Source organism: Eucalyptus grandis, chromosome 4 (assembly GCF_016545825.1).
Source record: "Eucalyptus grandis isolate ANBG69807.140 chromosome 4, ASM1654582v1, whole genome shotgun sequence".
NCBI classification, from domain to species: domain Eukaryota; kingdom Viridiplantae; phylum Streptophyta; class Magnoliopsida; order Myrtales; family Myrtaceae; genus Eucalyptus; species Eucalyptus grandis.
The window spans coordinates 5,937,318-5,953,386 of record NC_052615.1 but is presented as its reverse complement, the minus strand read 5'-3'; the positions used below and the strand labels follow the sequence as shown (position 1 = coordinate 5,953,386).

Here is a 16,069-nt window from a genome sequence, read left to right as displayed (position 1 = left end):
CTTGTACAAGAGTAGCCCGCGACTGATCCATGAACGATCCACAATCCGTGCACGGTCAGCCTATGCGCGATACGGACAAAGGCCCATGCATAACCCGTGATCGACTCGTGAGCAATGTTTGGCCAGCCCACGTGCAACTTGCGGGCGTTCACCTACTCCATGTCAGATGGCCTTGCTGCCTTGATCTTGCTTCTGACACGTTCATGGGCTTTCCCAAGGGCTAGAGCCATTGAGTGGTATGATATGTAGACTTGTAATGATGATACATATTCAAATGCCATCATTGGATTGAAGGGACGATCAACGGCTGAGATACGACCCGAACTTGTATAAATAGGGGTCCATCCCCTTCATTGTATTTAACTTGTTCACAAGAGAATACACTCGTTCCTTGCTCATACGACTCTTGTGTTCGTGCGCGTGTGTGTAAGGTTGACTTGGGATCGAAAATCCTAAGACCGCACGAGTCATTGATCGATCGAAAACAACCAACCCATGACAACTTGCTCATTGATTCATATCTATACAAACTTAGCCATGAGGGCCCTCGTTCATCAACTCCCACCTAATATTTATTGAATATCTTCCCGATCCATTCCGCCCGTGAATAAAACATTAGGTTGGTGAACCTGTCCACACGCATCGGGTGAGGCTTGAATGGCAAAGTGACAAACATCGTCCCGAAAATTACCACTCTAAAATTGGAACCATGGTGATTTGCATGTGGGCAAGTTGAGCGTTTAACCACTTACTCCACCTTAATTAGCCAAATTTGATCTTACTGGCCATTCTCACATGAAGAAGATAAATAGTTACAAGGAGGGATAGAACCGAAAAACTAAAAAATTAGTTAGGGTAGTTTTGGAAGAAAAAATATCTTAATTCTAGTTTTAGCATTCCTAAAATTCTACTTCACAAGGTTGAGTGGGAATAGTATTGGGCCTTTGGCATTTTCAATGCTAGCATTTGGTCGAAAATTATTTCAAAATACTTGCCAAATGCTCCAGTATTTTTCGAATAGACTTTGGAAGCTAAAAGCTCTTGGGAAGACTGAACCAAATACACCATTAGTTGTTACGGATATTGCGTGACCCCATAATGATTGTCTAATTCATCTCAAGTTTAGGAGCAAATTGACCCTTCGAAAGGAGGACCCAACACTTCAAAATATGTGATGGACCCATTCATTATAAAAGATGATTTACCAAGATTTTGATCATTTTTCTCAAGTAATACTTTCACTCATTGATATTAAAAAGTCCATTTCATTTTCCTAACAAAATCCCCCTAACCCACATCAAACTTTTTGAAGTAGGTGCAGCAAATGCTGTTTTCAACAGAAGATGGCACTAGCCATATCATCCGTACATTATCACTTTCATAGCTCCTCTCCCAAGCTTTAAGACTTGCTCATTGATTCATGTCTATACAAACCTATCCATGAAGACCCACGTCTATCAACTTCCACCTCACATTTATCAAAGATCTTCTCAATCCATCCCTTCCGTGAATAAAGACATTAGGTTGGTAAAACCTGTCCACGCACACATCGAGCGAGGCTCAAATTGCAGAGGGACAGGCATTGTCCCGAAATTAACGCTCTGAGTTTGGAGCTATGATGATTCGAATGTGGGATCTGATACACCGCGAATCGAGTGTCCAACCACCCACTCCAGCCCAATTGGTCTCTTACTTAATTGCATCCCTCAATGGGCATAATTTGGCAAATCTCTTCCTAGTTTTCTAGTTTTAAGGTGAAATGTCATAAAAATGAGATATTAGGTATAATATTTAGTTAATACCATAAAAAAATTCAAGTTACTATACTCATGATAAATATAATTGAAATTAATTTTTTTGACTACAAAAAAATCCCAAAATATTATACTTATAGCAAATTTACCCAAAATTAATTTTTTCATCACTAAAAACCTCAAATCTGTAGATTTGTGATGAATTTATTTTTTATTAGTTTCTATTAAGTTATATTAATATATTGATAACAGATGGTAAAACCTTAAAATTGTACACTTGTTAGTTATTACGTGATATCAAATTTAGTAATTTGATGACAACATTTAACAGAAAATTTAGAGGGTAAATTTATCATAAGTATAATAGTTTGGAGTATTAATATTGGACAAATTTATGACGTGTGTATTAATTTGGTTTTCGTGGAATTAGCCCCCACTTGGCAATTCTCTTCCTAATTAGTAATTTTCTAGTTCTAGGGTGAAATGTCGTAACGATGTCGCAAAAATGAAACATCGATATACATATCATGACGTGAAATGATGTCGTGTCCCGAAAAGATCTCAGTCGCTAGCTAGTAGTGGGGGGGCGGGGCCCACACCATTTGTCCGCCTCCTACGCCACCGATCCTCCTCCTATTTTACCAGATCCACCAACCCCGACTCTCGATCCTGACCGTCCGATCCTCCACTAGCGAACTCCATTTATAACCCTCTTCATCTTCCCCAATCTCACTCTCTCTCTCTCTTCTCTTCTTTCTCTCTCTTCGACGTTCAGATCTCGATCCGATCCAGAACCCGCCGGAGAAGATGGCGTTGATCGTCGAGAAGACCGCCGGCGGCCGGGAGTACAAGGTGAAGGACATGTCGCAGGCCGACTTCGGGCGCCTCGAGATCGAGCTGGCGGAGGTGGAGATGCCGGGGCTCATGGCCTGCCGCGCCGAGTACGGCCCCGCCCAGCCCTTCAAGGGCGCCCGCATCACCGGCTCCCTCCACATGACCATCCAGACCGCCGTCCTCATCGAGACCCTCACCGCCCTCGGCGCCGAGGTCCGCTGGTGCTCCTGCAACATCTTCTCCACCCAGGACCACGCCGCCGCCGCCACCGCCCGCGACTCCGCCGCCGTCTTCGCCTGGAAGGGCGAGACGCTCCAGGAGTACTGGTGGTGCACCGAGCGCGCCCTCGACTGGGGCCCCGGCGGCGGGCCCGACCTCATCGTCGACGACGGCGGCGACGCCACGCTGCTGATCCACGAGGGCGTCAAGGCCGAGGAGGAGTTCGAGAAGACCGGGAAGGTCCCCGACCCGGCCTCCACCGACAACGCGGAGTTCCAGATCGTGCTCACCATCATCAAGGATGGGCTGAAGGCGGACCCCAAGAAGTACCGCAAGATGAGGGACAGGCTGGTCGGCGTCTCGGAGGAGACCACCACCGGCGTCAAGAGGCTGTACCAGATGCAGCAGAACGGGACTCTCTTGTTCCCTGCCATCAACGTCAACGACTCCGTCACGAAGAGCAAGGTACCCTTTTTTCTTCGCCTTTCCATTTGAATTCTCATCTGGGTTGTTGTTTGCTTTGGATCTATACTGTTCCTCGATAGATCAATGGATCTGGGCGATGCTTGTCGTTTTGATAAGATAAAAGCTTTGATTTTGAATGTCTCGCGTTGGATCTGGACATTTGGCTTGAAGATAATACATGAAATATTCATGGGATCTACATCTACTAAATGTCTGCATCTTTAATCAATTGGAGATACGTCATGTCATGTACGTGGTGTAATTGAATATGTAACGTCATTTGGTCTATGTAACATATTAAATATAAGAAATGTGCACTTATCGTCACCTCATTAATAAAATGCTCGTGGAAACAAATTAATATTTAAGCCAATGGTACAAATTAATGCACAAATGGTAAAGAAAGATTTTGGAAATTCTTCTTGTCCCTTGTTCTGGCTGGCTCAGATCTCTGGGATCTAATCTGTCACTGCATAACTGTGAGCGTAGTAGAGATTCAAGTTCTCAGAAGTAGGAAGTAGGAACGAAGAATCGAATAAATTTTGCACAGTGTTTGGTTTCAGAGTACTTGCGTATCTTGATGTTCAGTGTAGTGGTAGTCATGTATCCTTGTCATACAACTTAACCTGTGGAAGATTGGCAGTTATGAATTTCTAACTTCAATTCTGTTCATCCATAATCATCCACTTTAAAATATGTTGCACTCAGCTGAAAGGAAATGCCTGTTTAAATGAATTTCATTTCATATGATTTTTTTCTCTTATGGGGAAGAGATAATTTTGGCTCTAGTTTGTTTCTCTACTTTCGGGAACTCTAGCTTGAGGAAACTTGTATTCGTCCCAAAATTTGCTTCTCTGGTGAACAGATACTGTATCTCTTTTACTGTTTGTTCTGTTTTCTAGGAAAAGTAGCAGTATGTTTTTCCTTTCCTGTTTGCTGAAAACTGATGAGCATAATTCTTTCTGGAAACAGTTTGATAACTTGTATGGTTGTCGCCACTCTCTCCCTGATGGTCTGATGAGGGCTACTGATGTCATGATTGCTGGAAAAGTTGCCGTGGTCTGTGGATATGGAGATGTCGGCAAGGGCTGTGCCGCCGCCCTCAAGCAGGCTGGTGCTCGTGTCATTGTTACTGAAATTGATCCCATCTGTGCCCTCCAAGCTCTCATGGAAGGTCTCCAGGTCCTACCGCTCGAGGATGTCGTGTCCGAGGCTGACATCTTTGTGACCACCACCGGAAACAAGGACATCATCATGGTTCATCACATGAAGAAGATGAAGAACAATGCCATTGTCTGCAACATCGGTCACTTTGATAACGAGATTGACATGCTCGGTCTTGAGACCTTCCCCGGTGTTAAGCGCATCACGATCAAGCCCCAAACGGACAGGTGGGTCTTCCCCGACACCAAATCGGGCATCATTGTGTTGGCTGAGGGGCGTCTCATGAACCTGGGTTGTGCCACCGGGCACCCTAGTTTCGTGATGTCCTGCTCCTTCACAAACCAGGTGATTGCTCAGCTTGAGCTGTGGAAGGAGAAGGCTACGGGCAAGTATGAGAAGAAGGTCTATGTCTTGCCCAAGCACCTGGATGAGAAGGTGGCTGCTCTTCACCTCGGCAAGCTGGGTGCCAAGCTCACCAAGCTCTCCAAGGACCAAGCTGACTACATTAGCGTGCCTGTCGAGGGTCCCTACAAGCCTCCTCACTACAGGTACTGAGCAACTTTATGAGGAGAAAAAGCATGTCTCCTCCAAGAAGCTTCGCTGTGTCTTTCTTGTATTGATTCAGCGAAGAGCGGTAGGATTTTGGCTTTGATTTTTTCTTATGGGCGGCGGGGTGGGTCGGGTGGCTGGTGAATGATTCGGAGGGGAACAAGACGGACTGATACAGTTTGAAGATGGCTGAGAAGTCTGGAGAATGGGGATGAATAAAAAGATGGGAGGAGAAGGCCTGGGGCATCATATATATTCTAAGTGCTGCAATTTGAATTTTGTTGCAAGTGTTTTTTACTATATCTACAGGAGTTTTTCTTTTTTGTTGACGAGAGGGTACTAGTTGCGGTTTGTCAAACTATATGTTTTCATGCTAATCTATCCATATTCTAGTTGATTTTGCTTACTATTAGTCTCCATCTATCCTGCTCTGTTTCAGGCTGTTTACAGCTTTTACCTCCCCATTAATAAGCTGCTGAAGTTTAAATTTGTCAAAAGAAAAGTACACAGCGCAGAGAGAGAATTTGAGAGAGCGGGAGGGAGAGAGTTTGTGCAGTTGCTCAAGCTTGAGCTCATGGTCAATGATGACGACGAGTTCGTGTTTGCCTTAATTGCTTGAGCCGCTGCCATGGACGCTTGACCTTCAAGTTCAAGTCTGCCATGGTCGCTCGTGCTCGAGCTTCGAGCCCAGGTCGTGCATGGTCGCTCAAGCTTCGAGCTCATGTCCACATGGGTGATAAGGTCCGAGCTGTAGATCGTAGCCGTGGGATATGGAGCTTGCAGATCTGAAGCTTGCGGCTACGGTCTCTCGAGCTGTGATCTCGGGGTCGTGGCCTCACTAGCTTTTGATCTCGTAGCCGTGATCGCTGTAACGGTAGTCATGGCTTTTGCACCTTTTGTGGGAGTTGTCGGTTTTTTTATTTTGGAGGATTCGAAGGGGAAGGAAGAAGGAGAAGGAATATGCAATTTGAGAGTGAGAGAGAGCAAACATTTGAAAAAAGAAAAAGAAATCCACATCAGTACATAATGGATGCCTCAACACAACAAAAAGAAGAGACCTAAAATGGTGACAAAGTGTTCAATGTGAGTTTGAACGTCAGACTCCTCTGCACACTTTCTCATCTCTCTTTGCCCAAATGCCATACTCCCCTGCATGCCGAATCGGTGCTGCGGAGGAGCTGAGTAGGATCGGTCGGAAGTATTTCTTGACCGGAGACGACGAAAGCAGTCATGCCTTCGAGAGTTCGTCGCGATTTTCTATCATGTCTCTAGTTTCATACAAGTCCATCCATGACGATATTTCTTGTTGGAGGAGAGTTCGGTCATGACTGGGAGGGAGAGAGAGAGCACAGCCAATAGGGGGTAGCGAGCTACTGCCGAAACGACACCGTGGCTTGTCAGTTGGACGAGGGCGCGATGGCTTGTTTGATGAACCACAGTGCGGCTTCGCCTCAAGAGAGGAGAGAGGAGAGAGATGAGTGTGTAGGGGAGTCTAACGTTTGGGCCCACTTTGGACACGTGTCATCACTTTAGGTTCTTTCTTTGTTGTTGTTGTGCTGGTTACACAACAAGCACCCAATATTTTCTCATAATCAACTATGTTGATACCATGTTAGCAAATTCCGTCACCATACTGATTTAGAGACGATTGATGAAACTTTTTAGAATAGTAGAGCTAGGAATAAAAGTGTACGGTTTGCCAGTGACAATAATGTGATAATAATCCAAAATAAATTCACACTTTGATGACGACATGAAGACATGAATTGTCTCAATCTATATGAGATAGAGTGACGTTAGCTAAGAGCTCAATATACTAATGTCAAAATTAGGTTATGCAACTTAGACGATGTGGAGACTAAATAGTTTCACTTCGTCTCATCTTATCTTTTTTCTATCAATAAAAGAGTGGGTCACTCCCTACTTGCTTAATGACTCCTCCTCCTCCTCCTGCTTCTTCTCTTACTTCTCCTCCTCCACCTCCTACTCCTTTATCATCTCCCTTCTCCTCCTTCTATTCCTCTTGCTTATTCTCTTCCTCCTACTTCTTTAGATGTGAATGGTAATATTTCTGTTCCGCAAAACAATTTCTTTTCAAAAAAGAAGTTTTTTCTATTTCTATTCCCCAAAATAATTTTTGAGTAAAACAACATGTTTCGTAACTATATAAAATTTATATTTTGGGAATATAAAATGAATAGTAATGTGTTTGGTATGATCCACAAAAAGAATAAGAATGCATTTGATTATCGTTGTGCGCCATTGCTACCGCCGTCGTTGTCGGCCGCTGTCGATCGCCAACTACTTCCACTTGTTGAAGCTCACCGTCGCCACCACCCGCCACCCATGCCACCGACCGGGGGGGGTGGCGGTGGTGGGCGGGCGGCAAGGTAATTGGTCGAATCGGCCCATAGGAAGCGGGAAGAAGGTGGAGGAGGAGAAGGGGGGCGGTGGCGGGTGGTGGTATTGGTGGTGGGTAGGCATCGGCCCATAGGAAGCGGCAAGAAGAAGAGAGAAGGAGGAGGAGAAGAAGAAGAAGAAGAAGGAGAAGAAGGAGAAGGAGAGTAGAAGAGAGGAGGAGAAGGAGGAGGGGGAGGGTCCTTTCTATATGAACAATGGAAAAGGTTAGTTTAAGGAATTATTTTGATTAGCTATCAAATAGGACAATTAATTTTCATATGAATTTTGTACAACTTTCTTGAGTCCAAGGTAATTTGTTTTTTCAAGTGAAATATCATTGTTAATGTTTTTTTTTTTTTTTTTGGTAAGGCACTATTTTTTTTAAATAATTTTTTTATATCATTTTTAATGTTGTCCTTATAAAAGAGTAAACTTCCAACATATACGATTATTTTCATTTTGTATCGATTCATTATGCTTGACAATCTTTTGATAGAAAAAATTCATCGAACCATTAACTCAATAACATTGATAAATCTTCAATAGATTTAGGACTAAATTGTCTAAATTGAAATGTTTAGGATTGAATTGACATTTATGCAATAGGTTTATGAATTTTTTGTTAATTTTCCCCCTAATTGATAGCGTTTAATTAAACAAGCATAAGTGTTTTTATCTTTAATTCGTATCCATTCACTAAGATGACTATAATTTTCAATTCTCTTCATGGCTTTCCACTATTAAAATGTTGCTGGAAAAAAAAAAGCTTTTGAATAATTAGATAGATTAGGTCAAGCTTTATGCATGTATATTTGTTCAATTTTGCATTCTCTAAATAAATCATCCAGGTTCATGATTTCCATTTCAAAAATATTTACTAAGCAGTTTAATTAGATGAAACCTACGTAAATATTAGACAATTCGAATTTTCGTTATGTTGCTATTAGCACGTACATGATTGAGTTTATTTTGCATATGCAATAATACAATTCCAATATGGTGATTGATTTTGTTTATCATATCATTTATTTAATAAAGTCATATAGAACTTTTGTTTGCAATAGTATTTTGATGTGGCCTATGTTACTCTTACGAGCCCTTCCAATAAATCACTAAGTTTGAACAACGCCTCATAGATAAATATTAGTCTCAACGAGCTATTTTAGCATTCTAGCATCTCTTATAAATTCCCAAGTAGTTTGCGGTTTAATATTTTTTATTTCACAAAAAATGAATGATTTAAAAAGTGTTTTCTTAAGGATAACCGCTCATATTACTTGAAATATTTAGTTAATGAAAATTATTTTCATTATCGCAACAATTTATATTTAAATATTTTCATGGACGATAAAAATTTTTTGTTTAAAATTTTTTACAAACAATACAAGTAATCATTTTTTTTGAAAAAAAATATTTTTAAATCATTCATTTTTCGCAGAATAAATGAACTATATTAACCATAAATTTGTCTCAATTCGATTCAATATTTTAAATTGAATAGAAAATCTATTTAATCGAAAAATAGGTGGTCATCCTTGATAAATAAAATTTCAGGAAAAATTTATGGGCAATGTCTAGACAACAGTCTAGACAACAACTATAGGAACTTTCTGTCAAACCATGATTAACTGTAATAATTAATGAAACCAAAATATCCAACTTCACATATCTTAGTCAAGCATCATGTCTAGATAGCCTAAAATTCATACCACAATTAATTTAAGATTTAGTTATCGTTGGTCTTTGTATATGATATATTGTCACATCAGTGATTTCTTGTGGTAATTGGCTGGAAGAATTATGTTGAAATTTTGCGTAAAAGCAAATTGTAAAATTATAATATTTAGGACTGAATTGTCATTCGTACGATATATTTATGATTAATTAGATAATTTCCCTGATTTAAGGATTTTCAATGATTAAAAATAAACCTTTGACAGTGTCTTTTCTCCTTTGTCTAGCTAAAAATTGAAAAAAATTTATTCATCTTGATTGTTGGTTGAGTAAAACCAAACTACTTTGTTCTTCCCTTTTACATTCCTCATTCATCAGCCATCATCATAGAAGTAATGTATTATAAAATTATTCCTCAATAATTTCCTAAATTATTAAAAGTTCCACACTTACTTATTCTAGATATTTATTTATTTATTTATTTTCAGCAACTTCTGAACCGTCTTTGCAAGTTTTGTGTTATAAAATTTTTCATCTTAAATTCTTCTTTTAGATCGAGATCTGGGAAAATGCCCACAAATTTGGGATCGTCTAATAAAAAATATTCATTGAATATTCTGTTTTAGTGATATTTTCAGTTTTTCTGTGTGCTGTTGTTTTTTTTAGTGTTTGTTATTAATTTATTGAGTCGATTAAGTTCGAAATATCAGTAATTAACTGAAATTAACTAAAATAATAGATGCATCATGGTGAACATTTTGCCCTTGCATGCTTAAAATCCCGGCTCCGTCCCACTTCCTAAATAAGATAAAACCATTTTTTTTGGGGGGGGATGAAGACCAATTTTTGAGAGAGAAAGTTGAGTACACCCTTGGTTATCTAGGTCGGGTGCCCAATGTTTGTTGTCTTGAGTTATGCACTTGAGTTAGAACCAAATTTGGGGTGAGATAAGTCTCGATGTCAATTGTAGAGATCTTGTGTTATATCTGTTATAATTTTATTTAATATGATCCCACATTCAATTTAAAATTACTAACATTAAATTTCATTGAAGATTTATTATCCAAATCTAGTTGTTGATAACTATGAAGATTGTCCATATCTATTAGGATTAGTCTCGATGGAAGATTACATCTATTAGGATTTATATGGGTATATAAATAGGTCATCTAAGTCAAACTCTCTTATTATTTTCATTATTTATATGAGAACACACCATCAACGTTGAGAGGGCAATTGGCTAGAAGTGTCTATTCACGATTGTTCAAACTCCACGTATCTATTCTTGATGTCATTAAAGGTGGGATGTTAGTAAAGAATTTACATGTACGTATCCGTTCTTGATGTCGTCAATGGCTGTAGGTTAGTATAGAATTTACACATCTCCGCATTTGATCTTGATTATCGGAATCGTGGTTTTCCGCAAAATTTCTAACAATGTCTTCAAACAAAAAGGACATTTTTATTATCAAAAAGGAGAAATCATTTTTTTTTATAAAGTAAATACAAATTTTTCATTGATCATGAAATGAAAAATTATTTCCTTTTCTTGTGTTCCCAACCGATCTAAACGCCGAAAACGGAAGAAATACTTTGTAACTGTTGATTTTGTGATTATACGTATTCTGTACAGTACACAATACGGTCGCAATATACTCACAGTCAAAGACTACCCCTATCTCTCCTCTCTAGTCTGTCTCGCCCAACAAAAGCCATGCCCTTTCTACAGAGAGAAGGAGAAGGAAAAGCAGCAGATCAGACATTGCCGGGTACGAACCAAAACGCTACCAACCTCTCTCTCTCTCCCTCTCTCCATCTTTGCTTTTTCTCGTTTCATTATAACATTGACCAACCATACCTGTCGCATATATTCTGCGCAGGAACCCTAGATGATGCCTTCCCTCAGAATCAGCATCTCTTCTCCCCATCTCTCTCTCTCTCTATCTAAAGAAGAAGAAACCATGCAAGGGGTGCCCAAGGAAGCTGCAGAAATCGCAGTGAACGACGGCGTGACGCCGACCGTAAGGACGCAGAGGGCACGTCACGCTCTGACAACGTCTAACGCATGCAAATATGCCCAATCCCATGCAAAAACGGTATGTAGTTCTTGACCAACGCTATCCCACATTCCTTTCCCGCTTTTTGATCTCGCCAGGAACGTGAACCCGAAATGCTTGCTACAAGCAATCATTTTTATCCCCTTTTCCACACACACACACACACACACACGGATAATTACTTCATTTCTCATATGTTAAGAAATAAGAGGTCCTAGGTATTTATGACGCAAGAAATCAATTACTTCTTTCAAAACTATCTCATTCGCTTCACTTAATCATTTTCTCACTTTGGGTATTTTTACCTACATACACATACATTTGAATTTATGATCATGATGCCTAATTAATATGTACACATTATTGGGAATTTTTTTTTTTTGGAGAGAAGATGATTTTTTTTTTTTTTTTTGGGGTTCATTTTAGTGCTAAGTCGAATAGGGGAGCAAAACATGTGATGGCGAAGGTTATTCGGAGGAAACAAATGACTTATCTACTTTCATTTTTCTTTTTCAACTTTCTCACCCTTTTAATTCATTTCTCTTTTGAAAACCATGGATACTCGAACTTTAACTTGAGTGTGCAATTCGCATGGACGTATGGAATTGCCCCTATCACATTTATCATTTAAGATTTCACAAATAGGGTGGTGAGGCCCCTTAAGATTACTCTGATTAGCAGACAATGTGATTTGGAAAAAATAATAAATCTATCACGCCTAAATTAAGCATTTGACCACTCAACTAATCTTTCATAAGTTTCTTTATACATCCAAATTTCACATGATTTATGCAATTCTCAGAGTTAAAATCAAGTAAGATTAATCCCTCGACGTAGTTAGTTAGGACGTCACGGGATTTTCGGTTTAAGAATTGGAGGTCGCTTATTTGAATTCTATCAATTATGTACAAACTACTTTGTGTCATATTCTCTTGCGTGAATCAAAAGTCTAGAATTAATCGGTTCATGGGGCTTGTGAGATGTTTTACGTGCTTTTGTGTAGCCAATAAAGTTCATACCGAAACTAGCTTTAGGTGTCTTTGACCAAACTTTACGAATAGATTAAGAATTTCTGACGATTAAAAATAGGTTTTTGACAACGTTTTTCTCTCCTTGTTTAACTCAAAAATCAATATAAATTTATTAATCTGATTGTTGATCGAGGAAAACAAAAGAACATTGTTCTTCACTTTTACACTGCTCATTCTTCAACCAATCATTAAAAAAAGAAAAAGAAAAGACACGTTCAATACTTAAAAAAAAAAAAAAAAGTTATGCACTTGCTTACTCTAGATGATTTTTATTTTTTAATTTTATTTTTCAGCAACTTCTGAAACGTCTTTGCAAGTTTCATATTGTAATAATATCATCTTATCTTTATAACAAGATCCGGGAGAGTACCCAGAAATTTGGGATCATGCATGGTCGATAAGCTTTTATTTGATAAATGTCAGGTGGAAGATTTTATGTAGACATTTATAGTTTTTCTGTGCTTGTTATTGATTTATTGAGTTGGTTTCGTTTGAAATATCAGTAATTAACAGAAATTAACTAATAAATTAGGTGCATCATGGCCTACATTTTGCTGTCACACTTAAAATCCTGGCTCCATCACTCTTTCCGAATAAGATAATAAGACACATATATGATGATATTTGTTCTCGGAGAAAGAAAAAAATAAACAACACTTTTAAGAGAGAACGCAGAGTGCAATCTCAGGGATCCAGGTCCGATTGTCGGGGTCTCAGGGTTGAAGCCGACAGGGACCCTAGTCCAATCTTCGTGACGGATCTCGGGTTATATCTTGAAAAAGGAACTTCAATTTTTTTAGAGTGGGAAATCATTTTTTCAAATTTAGACATATCTTGTTCATTGACTATGAAAAGAAATTTCGTTGACTCGTATTTCCGAGCGACCTAAAAATTGAGGGGAAGAAAGTACTCTCTGATAGTTAATTTTCTGAAAAATAAAGCACGAGAGCCATAATGATTATACATATTATGTATGCCAGACTATACGGTCGCAATATACTTACAGTCAAAGACTCTCTCTCTCTCTCTCTCTAGTCTGCCTCGCGCAACAAAAGTCATGCACTCTGTACAGAGAGAAAAGAGGAGAGAAGGAAAAGCAGGAGATAGCTAGCTCAACAATGGTCAGACATTGCCCGGTACGAACCAAACCATACCAACCTCTCTCTCTCTCTCTCTCCATCTTGCTTTTTCTCGTTTTTCATTTATTTAATCTCACCTAAGCACGCATTGACCAACCCTCTGTAGCATATATACCGAAACCGTTCGTCTTTTCAGCACCCTGCGCAAGAACCCTAGACGATACCTTCCCTCAGAATAAGCATCTCTTCTCAACCATCTCTCTCTCTCTCTCTCTCTCTCTCTCTCTCTGTGAAAGAAGAAACCATGCAACTGATGCCAATGGAAGCTGCAGCAATCCCAGCGAGCGACGGCGTGATGCCGAGCAAGCCCGGGAGCTCCTACGAGGCGGTGAGGCGCCTCGCCTCCAGCAGCGCGGTGGTGCTCTTCAGCATGAGCGACTGCTGCATGTGCACCGTGGCCAAGACCCTCCTCTTCGGCCTCGGCGTCGGCCCCACTGTGATCGAGCTCGACAAGCTCGACGGCGGCGGCCATGACATCCACGCCGTCCTGCGCCAGCTCGCCCCCGGTGGTGGCGGCGCCCTCCACGACTGGCAGGCTCTCCCGGCGGTCTTCGTAGGCGGCAAGTTCCTGGGCGGGCTCGAAACCCTCATGGCCCGCCACATCAATGGCACGCTGGTCCCGCTCCTCAAGGACTCCGGCGCCCTCTGGCTGTGAGCGTCTCATTGTGCCCCTCGCCGGAACATGTTTCCACGCCATTACCGCCGGCGCACTCCTTATATAAATCTTAGTCAATACCTCCTCTTCTTCTTATTAGGTTTTAGTTGTGTTCCTTTCTTTTACAGTGTTATATGGAAAATGAAACTATTAGAAGCTAATATCTATATAAAAAGGAATTACTCATGTTTAGCATATCGATTCTTGGTACTGTTGTCTCTTCTTGGTGGCTAATTATTTACAATTAAAATCAATTTAAAGAAGACCAACCTTTTTTGTTTTTGAAATGTCCGACCGGCCTTGAAATCTGGGGGAAGAAAGAAGGAGAAAAAAGAAGGAAAAACTAATTTTTTTTAATAATGATTCTTTTTTTTCTTTTTTTGCCTTCTCCTTTTTCTCGTTCTGAGGAGGAGGGACGAACCGCCATGCAGAGCAGCTGCGGCAGGGTGGCAGCTGAGGACGCAGAGGGCGACACGTCACGCTCTGACAACGTCCAACGCATGCAAAAATGGCTTGTAGTTTGACCAACTGTAATTCCCATAGCCCTTTTTGCATCTCTTTGATTTGCTTTATCCTTTTCTGCTTTTAAAGCTCGCGAGAAACGTGAACCCGAAATGCTTGCTACGCTTCCTACCACCAATCATTTTCATTCCCTTTTCTATATATATATATATATTACTTCATCTCTTATATGTTAAGAAATAAGAGGTCCTAAGTATTTTATGATGTAGAAAATCAATTATTTCTTTCAAAGCTATCTTGCTCGCTTTACTTAATCATTTTTTTTTCATTTTGAGTATTTTCACCCCCACACATACATATATATATGGTGCCTAATTAATATGGGATTTTTTTTTTTTGGAGAGAAGATAATATATATTTTTTGTTTCATTTTAGTTCTATATCGAATCGGGGGACCAAAACATGTGATGGAGGAAACAAATTAAAAGGGAGATCAATGTTGGTGCTTGGTGGCATCCAATACGTTTAGGGCAATGAAATGCGCAAATGCATTTTTACCCAATTAAATTTATTTCCATAGTCGTTAGGTACTATTAAGCAGAAGGGTTAGGTTATATTATCATGTTGGAAGTATAGGACTCTCCCATAAATCCCTCATGCCCCTGATCACAAATAAAAAAAAAAAAAAAACTATTTAATGCTTCTTTTCATTAGTTTAGTCATTGGGAGGAGACGATCGGTGCAGCGACACCCTTTGAGTGTTATTATGAGGACCGCACCATCGCCGTATGCCAGTCGACGCATGAGAATTCGAGAAGTCTCTCCACGCGATTGTCTACAAATTGACACGAAGGAATTTAGCTGCATGTTGACACGAGGGAATTCCCCGCCGCCATGTGCAATCTAATGATTTTCTTGCTGAAAGAATCAATGAAATATCTCAAACTTCTCAAATTCAAACCACTAAGTTAAGAAGGCACGTGTTGGGTACACATTAATGTAAAAGTCCCTGCAGCGCGAAGGTTTAGCATTTCATATATCTTTGACGAACCGATTGATGTCCCTATCTATTCATCGTTTCTTGGCTTCGAGATATTATTAGGTGCTCCCGATTTAGGTTGTTCGAATGATCAATTCGGGGGGTATTGATCAAATTCATAAAATTTAATACTTTTGGTTACGCCATGCAAATTTAAATTATATATAGATATATAGGTATAAACTGATAAAGTCATGATGCTTTATGGTTTCTTGACCGTTTTGTGATGCTCCTTCTTTTGACCATTTCGTAAGTCGTCGATCGCAGTCCTCTATACCCTGAACGATACGATTGACGGTGATCCCACCACCACCACCACCACCATCGTCATCAGAGTCGGAGCTCGGAGGATCAGATGGCTGGAAGCGTCGACTCGACAGATGGTTTCAAAATGCAGGGGGGATGTAATAGGAGGGGACTTTCTGCACCGAGTTTTGTGTGAGGATGAGCATCATGAGCACTTCAGAAGAGCAATTTTCTTTCCTTGTTTTTTTTTTTGGATGATAGGGAGCTAGAGGTAAAGCAAAAGCCGTAGGACCGGCATGATCAGGTAGGTTTCAAGAGATGGCTATCAGAGCTCGTGCTAGGTTTTGGATTCCAAATTGTCAAAATTGGGATATGTGGGTG

The 16,069-nt window shown here is 40.2% G+C and overlaps 2 protein-coding genes across 2 annotated transcripts; both read left to right on the top strand.

The window, feature by feature from the left end:
- Window positions 1-2,476: 2,476 nt before the first annotated feature.
- On the top strand, window positions 2,477-5,391 carry LOC104440774 (adenosylhomocysteinase 1). Its single transcript, XM_010053740.3, has 2 exons — window positions 2,477-3,272; window positions 4,245-5,391. Exons 1-2 carry the CDS (start codon window positions 2,562-2,564, stop codon window positions 4,989-4,991), a joined length of 1,458 nt encoding a protein of 485 aa, XP_010052042.1. The 5' UTR covers window positions 2,477-2,561; the 3' UTR covers window positions 4,992-5,391.
- An 8,154-nt stretch (window positions 5,392-13,545) lies between these two features.
- On the top strand, window positions 13,546-13,941 carry LOC104442534 (glutaredoxin-C9-like). The gene has a single exon (XM_010055954.2). It carries the CDS (start codon window positions 13,546-13,548, stop codon window positions 13,939-13,941), a length of 396 nt encoding a protein of 131 aa, XP_010054256.2.
- The last annotated feature ends 2,128 nt before the right edge of the window (window positions 13,942-16,069 follow it).

Coding starts and splice junctions, on each gene's coding strand:
- LOC104440774 (XM_010053740.3), top strand. CDS start 2,562: ATGGCGTTGATCGTCGAGAAGACCGCCGGCGGCCGGGAGTACAAGGTG. Junction 3,273..4,244: donor ACTCCGTCACGAAGAGCAAG/GTACCCTTTTTT, acceptor TTCTGGAAACAG/TTTGATAACTTGTATGGTTG.
- LOC104442534 (XM_010055954.2), top strand. CDS start 13,546: ATGGAAGCTGCAGCAATCCCAGCGAGCGACGGCGTGATGCCGAGCAAG.